The following is a 14,423-nucleotide window of genomic DNA, read 5'->3' as shown; positions in this document are numbered from 1 at the left end:
ATTCTTGCTTCTCGTAATTATTATTTATCAAATAAAATAAAACATATTCTATTTGCTTTTATATTTTATGCTACTAATACAACTATATAAAAAAAAATTATAACTAACAATATATATACACATATACATAGACATATACATATATATGTATATTATATACTACAAGATGCAGTAGTACCTTCTATTCCTCAAAGCTGACGTTAACATATTTTGAATACCGCATTTTAATTCTTCATACGACCTAATACCCTACGACTAATAAACTCAAATTTATTCATTACAAATTTACATATACTATGACTACAATAGATATGACAAGTATATGTTTATAGATAAATATTTAGTCATCCGTATATATAATGAATAATATTTATATTGACATAAGTAAACTGTTAAAAATTTTCCTTGAAATTGAAAGCAAATTACTTGAATTTATTAACAAATTCAAATTAGCTAAAAGATAAAATATAAATATCATTATAAATTAACTTATTTATATATTTTATTTTTACATTACTTTCAACTTTCGAGTTATAAATGCCATAAAAATTAAAATCACAATGTATTTTATTTTATTTCATATCAATAATTGTTTCTTTTAGTCTTAAGTCAATTAATTTTAAATAATAGTAATTTTAAAGCTGATACCTGGGTAAAAAATAAAACTTGATTCAGGCTTGCTTCACTTTATTTTCTATTGAAGTTATCGATTTGCCGACAATTTTCTGAAAAGATTTCGACTTTTTCGATTTAAATTGAATTTCTGTCAACTATTGGAGCTCTTTTCATTTTACTTTGAATTTGTTTGTCTTTACTTCAAGCTTGACGAAGGTTTCACCTTGATTTTGATTTTTTCGCCTTATAATTTAAACCGAATAAGTCTAAACCCAGTCAATTTTGACTTGATTTTAACTTTTTCGTCTCAAATCGCAACTAAATAAGCCAGACTGGTCTAAACCAAAGCGAAAACTCAATGCATTTCATATCTCCGTAAAAAAGTCGAGTTGGTCTTGTGAAAAACGGCCGAAATTTTGACTTGGTAAACTAAGTCTAAATCAACTTTTATATTTGACCCAGATAGTTATCTAAATAACCATAATTTGAATTTAAAATTATGTTCTTTCATGTATAATTAATTTTTAAATACGAGAAAATTTATAGCAAGACTTTAATAAACTCGCAATAATCAAAAAAAAAAAAAGATTTCTTGGCGCAAAAAAGTTTCACTCGCCCGGAGAAAATTTTTACTTGATCCAAGAAATTTTTCGCATCATAAAGCGAAAAAAAAAATTTTCTTCAGACGAAAAAAACTTTTCTGGGCCAAAAAAAAGTTTACCAGAGCGATACCAAATTTCTCGTTCCAAGAAAAATTTTTCTTGCCCCACAACAACATTTGTTTCAAATTCATAATAAAAAATTTTTCTTCTGCCAAGAAATTTTTTTTTTCTGTGTAATTACAGTTTAAAAAAAACAAATCTGCTGCTGTATTTATTTAATTTTTCGGATTAAAATCCAACGCAATATTCTAATTAATTACATAGAATATTTATATATATACAATATAATATATATTGTTAAATAGTTACACTGTAATTTCATTGAAAATTATGCTTTAATTTCTTAAATTATACAAATAAATCGATATTTATGAATATTGACATAAGTATTTATGGAAGGACGTAATATTAAAGTTCATTGTTCATCTTGTTAATTGCAAATCAATATTATAAAATAATGTTGTAAAGTCCGGTGATAATTAATTATCAATTTAACCAGTAAAAAATTAACTGTCAAGATAAATAAACATCTTTCATTGTTTTATTGTTACAATAATTATATTTTATCTTCCGTTTTAAATTAATACATGATTTTTATAATAAAATCCATTAATAAAATGAGATTATTTTTTTTTTCATGTTATTTAAATATAAATATTATCAATTATATATTAGCAATAATTTGTAAAAAAGTAACAATCATGGGTAAAATGATAATTTATTAGCACATTTTTTTCTAATATCTTGTTTATGTATTTTCCATTTTAAAATACAAGAGCAAATATAGAAAAAGATAAAATAAAATATTTTTTTAAGAAAAAATAAAAAAAATAAAGATTAATATACTTTGAAAAGTTTTAAATACCAAAAGAAATATATATTGTCATAGATAATGATTTGTGTAAACAAACAAGAGTTTAGTCATCTTTAGGATCTAGTACTCCAGTAGATTTAAAATTCAAATAAGTTTTAAAAAATTTGATGACTTGTGTTAAATATTCTCACGCAATTAATATTTTTTAACGTACAAATTTTAAGTAACAGGAAGGGTCATAAAGGTCAAAAGGTAAAAAGTATGTAATAATCCCTTTGGTAGGGGTTCCCCATGGTGCCTTTACATTTAAAATATTAAATGAATGAGTAAAATGTATATAACTACTTGGTTTTTAACACGCAATGGGAAATATTGCATGAGACGCATGTATACACCGATTGTTTGTCGTCTTTGGGAAGTACAAAAGAATGAGGGATGATTTTTAGGGAAGTTTGCAGCTGGTATTCCCTGTTGTATGTTACATATGTGCACACCGATGGATGTATGTACTTATATAGTTTGTTGGAGAATATGCTACCACCCGGCTTACCAATCACAAAGCGAGACCATGTGCCCGCTCACCTTTACTTAATATTCTTATTGGTCTTCAGTATCTTGTTATGATATGACGCACGGCTCCAGTTTGGGTTTGGGTTGACATTACGATTACGGTTTAGTTTAGTTCCATGCGTTCAACGCGCAACAAGTAGATAAGTCAGTAGTAAAAACGTGTTCGGACTTGTTTATTTGTGAATATTGTTTGTCAATTTACATATAGACAAATGTAAATAATAAACTTTTATGTTATTTATTAGTTTGTTAATTTTTACTTTGAACTAATTTTAAAAATATTTGAGTTTTATTTCAAAAAAAATTTGTTGTAATATAATAATTAATTAAAAAATTTCATATTAATTATTTAAACATAATTTTCATTTATTTTTGCATAAAATTAGTTGTAAAAATACTTAAGCGTTTTTTTTTAATTTCTTTTGTAATTTTTCTTTTTAAAAAGTTTTGTATGAATAATGAATTGTTAAATTAATTATCAATTAAAAATTTGTATATAATAAATTTTAAGAAATATTTTTTTTTCTTGATTAATTAATTTCGATAATATTTAAAATTTTGATTTTTTTTTAATTTCATTTATAAATTAAATTTTGTGATTTTACTTATTAAAAAATTTTTTATGAATAATGAAGTATTAAATTAATTTTCAATTAAAAATTTTTATAGAATTTATTATTTATTATTATTATTTTGTTTTTCCTTAATTAATTAATATTAAAATTACTGAATGTTTTATTTTTTTTTTATTCATTTATTGTTTAACAATTAAATGTTTTAATAATTAAAAAAAATTCAAATAATATTAATTAATAATGAATTTTAAAAAATACTAAAGAATAAAATTATTAAAGGATGATAAATATTTATTTTTACAATAAAGTAATTAATTAAGAAAAATATTAACCGGAAGTGGTTAAGTAGATTTGTAACTGATTTTTTTTGCAGGACACAGTGACCAATAAAAAAAATGCGGTAACAGAAAACTATTTCACCACGAAAAACTATAAAGCAATGGGTATTTCAAATAAACCACGAGGAAGATGATGATGACGACGAAGAAGCAAGAGAAGGAAAAAGGAAAGTCATAACAGAAGCTAATTTGAGTACAGTGTTGGAGAAGAGATAAGAAAATTCTTATTTAGCTCTCGACGCTGCTTACTCGTGGACCAACTCTAGTAGTGCGCACATATATCTATATCTATATATATCAGTAAATGTAATATGTAAGGGAACAGATCGTCAGTAATACTAACAAGTAACAAGTTTTATTATAAAGAACGAAGACGAAACAGAAGCACAAGCCCGCGTGCAATTAAATCCAGTCCGCGGCCCGCGATTCAAAGTTTTATTCAACCCGCGGTCTTTCTACTCGCCAGCACTCGTATCTCCACACGTGCATATACTCCTATATATTTATATAAAAAAAAAAACTGCATTCAAAATAAATCCGCTGGCAATCGATTAGTATAAAGTGTTTGTGAGATTAAACTCTATAAAGTGCGTCAATAAGTATTTTTGAAATTTATTTTATTGAGTTTTAAAGCACGTACGAATTATTTTAATCGGATTTATAAAATTATATTTAAATAATTATATAGACTATATTAATTATTTATTTCTGTATGCCAGTCAGTAGTCGCAAGTTAATGATTGACAGTAGTTTAATTTAAAAAGACCGGAGACTCGAAAAAAAAAAAATAATAATAAATAAACAGGGAAAATGTGCGGGAGTTTGTACAAGTGATTAAACTACTACACGTGTTCGTTCGTGAGTTTAAAATAAAAATTGTACGAGAGGAAGTAGTTTTAAAGAAGAGATAGAGAGTAAATACTAAAAGGATTATCAAGATGAACGTGACTACAGACTTGAGAATGATCCAGGATCACGATCATGGATATCAACAAGCTTATCCACGAGCCGTGACAATTACTGCGGCTGTTTGCGCGATACTATTTAGCATCATTGGCGTTCTTGGTATGACTAACATTCAATACAATAGATCATTTACCCAGCAATCAATCTTTTTTGTATTTAAAAATATTTAACTATTAAATATAAATATAAATATGAGTATGATATTTCAAACGCTTGTCTTCTTATTTCGGTATTTAATTTCATGTTTTTTTTTTTTTTTACTTTTTTTTTTTTTTTGTTAATTACAACTAGAGCCGGCAAGTCATAATGACATGTTTATTAAGTTCATTATAACTTGTAAAAAAAAAAAAAAGTTAACTAATTTAATTTGAGCAAATGTTACACTAGGGTTGGAGTTTAAATTACACTTTTTTTCTACGTCACGTTCGTCACCTTTTAACTTGGTGCCATCATAATTACGTCAATTAAGATAGACAATGATATATATATATATGAATTAAAGAATAAAAAATATGACATGGACAATTATATTTTATAGCATTCGTTTTATGAGTCATCATTCACTCAAAAATCTCAACAACTTTTTTTTTTTGGTTTAAATTAATTATTATTATTTAAAGGACCATTTATTAAGTTGTAATTTGATTATTACTTTAATTAATAACAATTACTTTAATTAATTACTATAAAATTTAATTTTATATTCAAGTCTTGTAATAAAAGCACCATATGGTAATCAAATGTCATTCTTGTATAAAAAATATTTGATACTTTTTAATTTTATTTTTATTTTCGTGTAAACTAAAAAAATTCAAATCAGAGCTTTAAAAAAGTCTACAAATTTCAAATTTCCTAGTTTTTTTTTTTTAAACAAACAAAAAATTAAAAAATGAATTTTCAATAAAAATAAAAATCGTTCATATAAATTCAAATATATGCACAAAATTATATCACCAAATGAATGCCGTTTGAAATTAATTTTTAAAAGTTACACAGAAAAAAAAATAGTTTTTGGCACAAAAAGTAGAATTAAAAATTCCGTAGGACAAGTGAAAATTTTCTTGGGGCGAGTAAAAATTTTTTGTGCTAAGAAATCCTTTTTCTCTGCACGAAAAAAATTTTTGAGTAAAAATTACCCATAAAGTTAGGTACTAATTTTTAAAAGAATTTAAATCTTAAATTATTCTAAATAAATAAATATAGATTTATGAAGAGCTGATTTACGTAATAATTTAATATCACACTAAAAATGTATGATTAATCATTAATTGATTTCCTTTTTAAAATTTCAGGTAATTTAGTAACAGTAATAGCACTATTAAAATACACAAGACTACGAAGACATGCAACAACAGCATTTGTTATAAGTCTAAGTATATCAGATTTAATATTTTCCGCTGTAAACTTACCATTAACAGCAAGCAGATATTTAAATGAGGCATGGGTACTCGGCGAAACACTTTGTCAAATATTTCCGTTATTTTTTTACGGCAATGTTGCTGTATCTTTGCTGAGTATGGTCGCCATAACTGTCAACAGGTTCGTAATCTATTAAAAATTATAATTAATTAATTAACATAAATATATATATATACTTACATATATATTAATTGATAATTAACCTACTGGCTTGTTTAATTAATAATTAAAATAATTAATAAATAAGTATGGAGACACTTAAACTCTGAATAGTTTTTAATGAGTCATCAGTTCTCTTTTCGTACTGCTTTTTATAGCGAGGGTCACGCACATATGAAAGCAATTAATAAAGTCTATAATAAATCTGCAGTCCTGAGAAATTTAAAAACAATTTCAATTATTTTTAATTCTAATAAATTTAATTTTTTATTTATAAATTACAGATACGTTTTGATATCAAAGTCTGATATTTATGCGAGACTTTATACGAATCGAGGAATAACAATAATGTTGATAGCGATATGGGTAATTAGTTTTTCGCTACTTCTTCCACCGCTAACTGGAATTTGGGGGAAACTTGGACTTGATCATAAGACATTTTCATGCACAATACTGCGTAAAAACGGCAAGAGTCCTAAAAAAATGCTGTTTGTCATAGGATTTGTGATACCCTGTGTTGTAATAATTGTATCTTACCTCTGTATTTACTGGAAAGTAAGACAAAGTCGTAAAAATTTAGAAGCACATATGGTTAACGGCGGGATGAGACGTAACACTGGATTTCAAAGACGTGAAGATTCTCGAGTAACAAAACTTATGCTCACCATATTTTTATGTTTTTTGCTATGTTTTTTGCCACTCATGCTGGTCAACGTCATCGACGACAAGGTCAAAATTCCAATTATACATGTGGTTGCTTCAATACTGGCATGGGCATCTTCTGTTATCAATCCTTTTATTTATGCCGGCACTAATAAACTATACAGAGAAGCTTACAGGCAGGTACTGTGCCCAATTACCAACAGCAAAAGTAATGTACCCGTAAAACCCACGGGTTCCCATTCAAGTAAAGTTTCATCACATCAAATAACTTAAATTTTTATACATCTCTTTATTTTTATTATTTTATATACATATATATGGGGCATTTCATGCTAAATATGACAGATGAAAAATGCTATTTTTTATTTATTGTTTTGATATTTTGTAGCACCCATAAAAAAAATCTTCCTGGTAAATTTTAAGATTCTTTCAATGAACCATTCAAAGAATTCTTTTTTTTTGTTTTTGATCATAACTTTTTTGATAATGGTCTAAATTAAAGGTTTTTTTGTAAATTTTATTTTTTTATGTACTTTGTAGAAAAAAATATGAACAAGTCTTTCGAAAATGATTCTATGTGATTTTTAAGTTTTTAATTTTTTTTTTCAAAGTTCATGATATTTTAAATTTTTGAAAATTTAAAAAATATTGTTTTCTCTATTAATTATTATGAATACCAAATTTAGTCACTATTTGTTATTTTTCTAATTCTTTGAAGTAGTTTTTATAATTTTTCAATGTAGACAGATGTTTTTTCACCACTGGTTATAAACAGACTTAACGACTAATTATTATTTTCAAACACCTGTTTACAGTAAAAAATTGTAAAAACTACTTAGAAGAATTAGAAAAATGATAAATAGTCATAAAAATTTTTTATTTTGACCATTATGAACGAAGTTATGATAAAAAACCAAAAAAATTTTTGAAAGGGTCATTGAAAATATCAAAATTTACCAAGAAAAGTTTTTTGATGGGTCTACAAAATAACAAAAAATGAAAAAAATAAAATTGTTTAAACGTCCGATTGGACATGAAATGCCCATAAGCTTTTTAACAAGTGATTTCAAAATATATATCACGTTCAATAATTTAATTACAAAAGTTACAAAAATTACTTTATCTGTTTTTTTAAATATCCGATTAACCGGAATAAATTTAAAACAAAAATTTTTTTATAAATGTTTGTTCTGTTTGGTTTATATTTATAATTAAGCATTAAGTACTATACTCACTAATTATAATATTATTTTTTTATTAAACTGTATAAATTTAAAAATATATATCACTTATGATATAAGTCTTTTGAATAGTTATTATTATTATTTTAAGTACTAACGATTTAAATTAAATATTTAATTAATATAAATTAATGTGATATTTATTATGTATTATATATTGATAAAATAAAAATAATAATTTTATTTAAAATATTTATTTGTTAATAATTAATAAATCCTCATTACTATAACTTTTGAATTTTTATATAAATTTATTTGATCTAAAGCATCAGGCGAGATTGTTATTTTAATTTATATACTAATTTAATTTTATTTGTACTTTGGTGGATGCCTAGATTTATGTTTAAGCTTTTTTAAATCCGGTGGTTAAAGCAAAGTATCTAAATAAAATAAACTCAGTAATAAATCTTGATCGATTTTTAAGGTCACTCTCAAACCCATTCACCCCACCCCCATTTTTTAAAAATATAAAATGACTTTAAATTGTAATGACCGTATTAAAATTATAATTGTTTACAATCACGGCTCCACTTAATTTTGGCAATAAAAAATCGAAAAATTATGCGATCAATTTTTTTTTTTTTAAATAATCTTCTTTTCAGCGTATTTAAGGATATGAATTTATAAATTTGTGAAAGTTTGATTTTCTATGAGTAAATTCAACTTATAAAATGCAAAAATACATATTTTTGATGTTTTCGTTGAAAATTTTTTTTCAATTCAGGTAAAAGCCCTTATATCCGCTCACTTTTTATTAGAGTCAGATTAAATCACTCAATATATATGATTAAATAAAATAAAAAACCATATTTTCATTTTATAGTTATTTTTTGTAGTTTTAAGTATTAGAATAAAATTTTAGTTTGAAAAATAATGTTGATAATTAATTATTATTAATTTTTTAAATAAGGTCCGTGAGTGTACTCATAGTCGCTCACTAAAAGTTGTCATGTACCATTACTCGATCAACACATGGCCCATAGTTGCTCAAAGACAATATCAATTAAACTATGATAAGTTTATTGATTTGGAAAATAATTTATAAATTATACTACTTTATTCTTGCATAATACAAAATTTCATGAATTTTAAAAATGTATTTAATAAGATATAGTTATAACAATTATTAAAAAAATTTGACGTAACCTAAATTTAATCTAACGAATGAACGTTAAAGTAAAAACGCCCGGCTAAGCGCGATTCTGAAAACAGTCATTTAATTTAAATTTATAGTCTAATACAAAACAATTCGATACATCATATTTTCTATATTTAAATTCACAAAAAATTATTTATCAATAATAACATTTTTAGTTGTAATTTTTTTTTATAAAAATTATAAAAAACACATCAAACAGTTAAAGTAAGCGATTAACGGTACTGAGAGGGTATAAGGGCTTTCACTTAGCTCCTAATTTATAACAACTATGAGTATTTTTTCTTTAAATCTATATCTTAGCAAAATTGTAACTACGTTGTCCTTTTTTCAATTAATATTTTAATTTTTTTGAAATTAATTAATAACATTTTAATACTTTTATGACACTTCAAGGTCATTGAATATTTTCAAAAAGTGGGGGCACTGTCTGAGAATATCCTCAATTGATAAAAAAAAAAAAAAAAAAAGTAAAAAATTATAAAACTAATCTTTAAAATCAGATCTAATCTATAATATCATTAATTAAAAAATAACAAAAATAAGTAAAACTAGTATAAAAAAAAAAATTAAGTAAAATCTGGACGGAAAGTTGAGCTGTACGTATTTATGATACGTAAGTAGCTGAAAAATATATATAAAAATAATAAAAATTGCGTCAATCGCTTTTGTAAACGGTAACTATGCATTAAAGTTTACGACCTTATAAAAACGAGTTGTGTAATATAATATAAATATATATGTATATATATAAATGCAGAATTGTTCTTTTGTTCATAAAAATTTTAAGTCACAATGGAAACACTAGGATTTGCTTAGTTATTTAATTCCAGTTCTGGTAAATAAGGCTCCGTAATGGCAGTGATGGGACAAATGCTCAATGTATTCTGTAAAAAAAGTTTTCAATTAAAATTTAATAATTAATCATAAAATTAAGAGTCTAAAATATTCACCAATCGACTGAGTTCATCAAAAGTCGGACGCTCGTCAGGATTATCATTCCAGCAGGACAACAAAACTTCGTAGAGAGGATCAGGCATATCGCGTAGCTGAGGTAGTCGGGTATTTTTTTCAACAACAGCTTCTTCGACGTCACTCTCGTCCTCCAAGTCATGGTACGGAGTACCGCCCATGCTCATCATCTCCCAAACGACGACAGCAAAAGACCAGACGACCGCAGGATTGTGTTTCTTATGACCGAATCTTTCAGGCGCAGTCCAGCGCGCAAGTTTTAAATCTTCTAGAGCATGTTTACCGATACCGAACCCCATGATCTTTGGTACCAGGTCATCAGTGAGTCCAATACTTCGTGCACACAAATGTGAATGAATTATTTTATGCGCATCAAGATAATTTAATCCAGTGGCAATCGATGACCCGATTGTGAGAATAAATTCATATGGAAAAACATCACCCGATCTAGCGGCAAGTAATCTCAGCTTTAAATTTTGAGCCGGTGCTTCTTGAACAACATAAAGTACATCAGGTGTCTCACAATTTCCAACAAAGCTTGCCAGGTAATTCATCTTTCCGGCTTTTATGCAGACATCAAGATCCCTCAGCATGTGACGTTTATCAGAAGCCCGTAAATTTTTGTCAGCTATCGAGTGGATCAAAGCTCTCGAAGAATTGCCATCCTTATCTTGAACAGTTCCCATGTGGATGTTACCAAACCTTCCGCGGCGTACAACTGTCGGCTCTATGGTCAAAAAATTTTTCGGAATACTCCATACTTTTGACTTTAAATCCTGATAATGATTTGGACGTTCTGGAATATCTTCCGGTATGTAAGCCATATTATCTACCTCGTACATCGGACCCTGTAGAGTCAGCTCTTGTTGCTCCGGTAGCTTGGTCATGCGAATTTGCTCATGACGTTTTCTTAAAATAAAGTAACCAGTAACAGAAACGATTAATAAAATACTCAGCAGCGCGATAGCGACATAAAGACCAATCGCTAGTCCATTTAAACCGGCATTGAATTCTAATGCATGACCTGCAAGATCAGAATAACTATATTTTATTTGATTACGCACACGAGAAATCAATACAACTCCAATCTGTGGTCTATCGAAAGGTTTTTCCAGCGGTGCATTATAATAACTCCCAATTTTTTTACCATTGCCAATTACAAATTGTTGATACTTATCAAACTCACCGGCTTCAAATTCACCAGTCACATAAAATGGAATACCATCTTGTATTGCTTTCTGATAATTTGGGTAAATAATATCAGTTTGTTCTGGTGGAATAGTCCCAGGATGGACGACAATTATTTGATAAGAACTCAAAGGCCCATACTGACTTCTACCCTCAGTTAATTCAATAAAAATTTGATTATCATCTCGTTTTATTATTTTAGGTCTATCTGGTTTTTCTGGTGAACTGATCAAAGTCCAGTCTGTCAAATAATTTGGCTGGCTTTCACCATCAGCATTTACTGCTGTTATAGATATATTATATTTAGTACCAGGCTGCAAACTAGTTAGAGTTGTGCTGTCAGATGATTCACCTTGTATTTGTAATTGCATAGGCTGAAGTGGATAGTATGCATGAGTTTCAAGTGCTATTGCACGAATAATGTAAGACGTTATGTTGCCATTGGTAATATCTGGTGGTTGCCATATGATGTCAAGTGATGTCGACTTGTTGTCTATTACTCTGAGTCCCCTTGGCGGACTTGAAACTTTTTGGCCAGTGCTGTAGACACTTATGGAATCGTGAGAACCACATAATAATTTTTCATCACCAAGACAAGGAGTGGTACAGCCACTTGATGGTCCATTGCGACCGTAAACACTCATGCAGTAGCACTGCTGACCTTTCATTAAGCCTGCGAACCTATAATTTAATATTTATTTATTAATAAACGCCTCTCGGCAATTATACATAAGAATGATAAAAAAATTATAATATAAAGTGTGAATAATTAATCATCAACATAACTATAACTATAATAACAAAAACCAAGCCCAGAATTATCAGTTTAAAAGAGCCCTTCTAGCCTTCTTTTTGCATCTGTCCGATGATGCTCCAAAAAAATCTACTTCTGTAACATCTTCATTGATAATTTTTAAAATTCTGTATTATAGAGCACGTATCGAAAAACGTGATCTTACTAACGGAATTTACATTATTTTATTAGATCTCAAGTTTATATTTGGCACAGAAAAACCCAACATACCAAGCAGCTCTGAGGCATTAATAATATTAAACCCACAGTACAATGTTAGATATTTTCTCCTATCAACTAGGGAAGAGTCTCGTATACTCATAGGCTTGATGCCTGTCCAACAGGATTCCCTTCCTGCTATTGCGGTATTTGATGACTTAAAAATTTTCTTTGAACAGATTCTAATTTTTCAATCTGATTGTTATAAATGGGATTCCATACAACGCATCCATATTCTAATTTTTAAAAAATTTTTCGACTTTTTGTATAAAATACTTTTTTTTTAAACTTACTTGTAATAACGACTGCGGCATTCTTTGATACAAACCTCTGGAGGATGTGGACTTGATAATACCACCAGAGGTTCATCGGACTCTTGAGGGCTTTTGAAACATCCGATATATTCGCCAGCAAATGTTAAGTCAATAAAACAGCAGAGACCAGTAATCAACAAGTAAATAAACATTTTTTTTAAATTTAATCTTCAGTTAGTAAATAAATAAAAATTGATTAATAAAAAAGTAAACGAGTCACTTTAATTTAAAATTGCAGGTACGGTCACTGGGCATTCTTAACAGGTGAACAATACAAGTGACTCAATGGTGATATGATGTCAGAGTTGATCAGTTGCCATGATACCAAGTTCTTTGATAGATGTCAAGCGCATTGGTGATCCTTTAATGTCTTCAAGTCTTTTGTATTCATTCTTTGGAGTATTATTTAGATGAAAAAAATTTTTTTTATGCTTTTGTAGATGCGGTGGATAATGATAAAAGATGAAGCTTTTTTGTAATTACTGTTGAACATGCGAGTACGAATACATGCAATGTGGGTGCGGTTTTTTTTGTTGTTTATTTATATAAACATACAAGTGTTTCACTCACGTACGCGGGCAACGCCATTTTGAAATAAGAAGTTTTTAATTTTCGCGCTAGAGGCAGCACGGCCTGAGACTGCAAAAAAGCGGTAATAATTTGAATTGTAAAAAATTTATTTTAGTATAAATAATAAAAATAATATTTAGAGGATAGTAAAGTTAACGAACATATGACAATTTTTAAAATTCTGAAATAATAAATTTCAATGTTTATAGAATAAAAATAAAAAAATACATATTTAGACAATTTAAAATTCAGTACATGCAATTTTTTTTAATTTTATTGTTTTAATTATTTAATTTTTTTTATATGTAATTAAAAATTCGTCGTATGTCTGCTACACTTACACTCATAGTATTTAGTCGTGATATTTTTAGAAAAAAAATCAATTAGAATAGTTAGATAAATTAATTTGCAAATAGTTTAATAATTTAATATTAATTACTATCCTGGAGGCTCTATATACACTGTGAAAAATTGGGAGTAATTACGGATGTTATTTATATCCGAATTTTAAAAAAATTCACTCCGCATATGGACTAAATTCCGAGTTAGTTTTTCAGCAGAGGAATTTGGATTTCATTTAAATCCGCATGCACTTTGATTCAGAGTTTAAATATTTAAATAATCTCCTTTTAAAAATGATTTTCACTCCGCCGGAGTTTTAATATCAAAAGAAACTCTTTTTCGGAGTAAGTTTCATTCTGAGGAGATCAAATAAATAAATGTTTGTGTTCACTCCGCAAATTTTTTATAGTGTAACTGCCAATCACTAAATTTGATTAATATGATATAAATTTAATTGTTTATCGAATCATTTACTCAGAAATATTTTATAATTTTTATTATTATTATTATAATTTAATGCGAAAAATTTTCATCCATTCCACAAACTGATTGTTTTTAATAATTGTATAATCATAGAATACTTTAAAAAAAATCAACACACTAAAATTTTTTTATTACTATCCTCTAATTCTCTTGTAATTTTTTTTTTCTAAAATATATCAACAACTGAAAAATACAAAAACAAGCAGATAAAATTTTTGAAGTTTATCCGAGGGTGTTATTTTTAATTGATAAAAAAAACTGATGATTTTTTTGTGCGGAGTTGAAATATATTTATAACTATTCAGAAAAGTTAGCATACTGAATTAACGATCGTATAAAAAGAGTTGAAACCATGAAAGGCGCA

General features: G+C 27.1%; 2 protein-coding genes across 2 annotated transcripts; one reads left to right on the top strand and one right to left on the bottom strand.

Annotated features, from left to right (window-relative positions):
• The first annotated feature begins 2,728 nt into the window (after positions 1-2,728).
• On the top strand, positions 2,729-7,060 carry LOC103568561 (protein trapped in endoderm-1). Its single transcript, XM_008545483.3, has 4 exons — positions 2,729-2,875; positions 3,610-4,639; positions 5,833-6,079; positions 6,403-7,060. The coding sequence occupies exons 2-4, from the start codon at positions 4,513-4,515 to the stop codon at positions 7,052-7,054; spliced, it is 1,026 nt and encodes a 341-aa protein (XP_008543705.1). The 5' UTR covers positions 2,729-2,875; positions 3,610-4,512; the 3' UTR covers positions 7,055-7,060.
• On the bottom strand, positions 7,051-13,236 carry LOC103568560 (putative inactive tyrosine-protein kinase Wsck). The gene is made up of 3 exons (XM_008545482.3): positions 12,644-13,236; positions 10,132-12,019; positions 7,051-10,065 (listed from the first exon to the last, which is right to left on the bottom strand). The coding sequence occupies exons 1-3, from the start codon at positions 12,814-12,816 to the stop codon at positions 9,994-9,996; spliced, it is 2,133 nt and encodes a 710-aa protein (XP_008543704.1). The 5' UTR covers positions 12,817-13,236; the 3' UTR covers positions 7,051-9,993.
• Positions 13,237-14,423: the final 1,187 nt, after the last annotated feature.

This window comes from Microplitis demolitor, chromosome 3 (genome assembly GCF_026212275.2).
Source record: "Microplitis demolitor isolate Queensland-Clemson2020A chromosome 3, iyMicDemo2.1a, whole genome shotgun sequence".
Lineage (NCBI taxonomy): Eukaryota > Metazoa > Arthropoda > Insecta > Hymenoptera > Braconidae > Microplitis > Microplitis demolitor.
The sequence above is the reverse complement of the archived record's forward strand: the minus strand, read 5'-3'. Positions and strand labels throughout refer to the sequence as shown.

Excerpts from the sequence above, each read along its gene's own strand:
- LOC103568560 (XM_008545482.3), bottom strand. The coding sequence starts at position 12,816 with ATGTTTATTTACTTGTTGATTACTGGTCTCTGCTGTTTTATTGACTTA. Across the intron at positions 12,020-12,643 it reads TGCCGCAGTCGTTATTACAA|GTTCGCAGGCTTAATGAAAG; the intron begins GTAAGTTTAAAA and ends ATTAAATTATAG. Across the intron at positions 10,066-10,131 it reads TTGATGAACTCAGTCGATTG|AATACATTGAGCATTTGTCC; the intron begins GTGAATATTTTA and ends CTTTTTTTACAG.
- LOC103568561 (XM_008545483.3), top strand. The coding sequence starts at position 4,513 with ATGAACGTGACTACAGACTTGAGAATGATCCAGGATCACGATCATGGA. Across the intron at positions 4,640-5,832 it reads TAGCATCATTGGCGTTCTTG|GTAATTTAGTAACAGTAATA; the intron begins GTATGACTAACA and ends TTAAAATTTCAG. Across the intron at positions 6,080-6,402 it reads GTCGCCATAACTGTCAACAG|ATACGTTTTGATATCAAAGT; the intron begins GTTCGTAATCTA and ends TATAAATTACAG.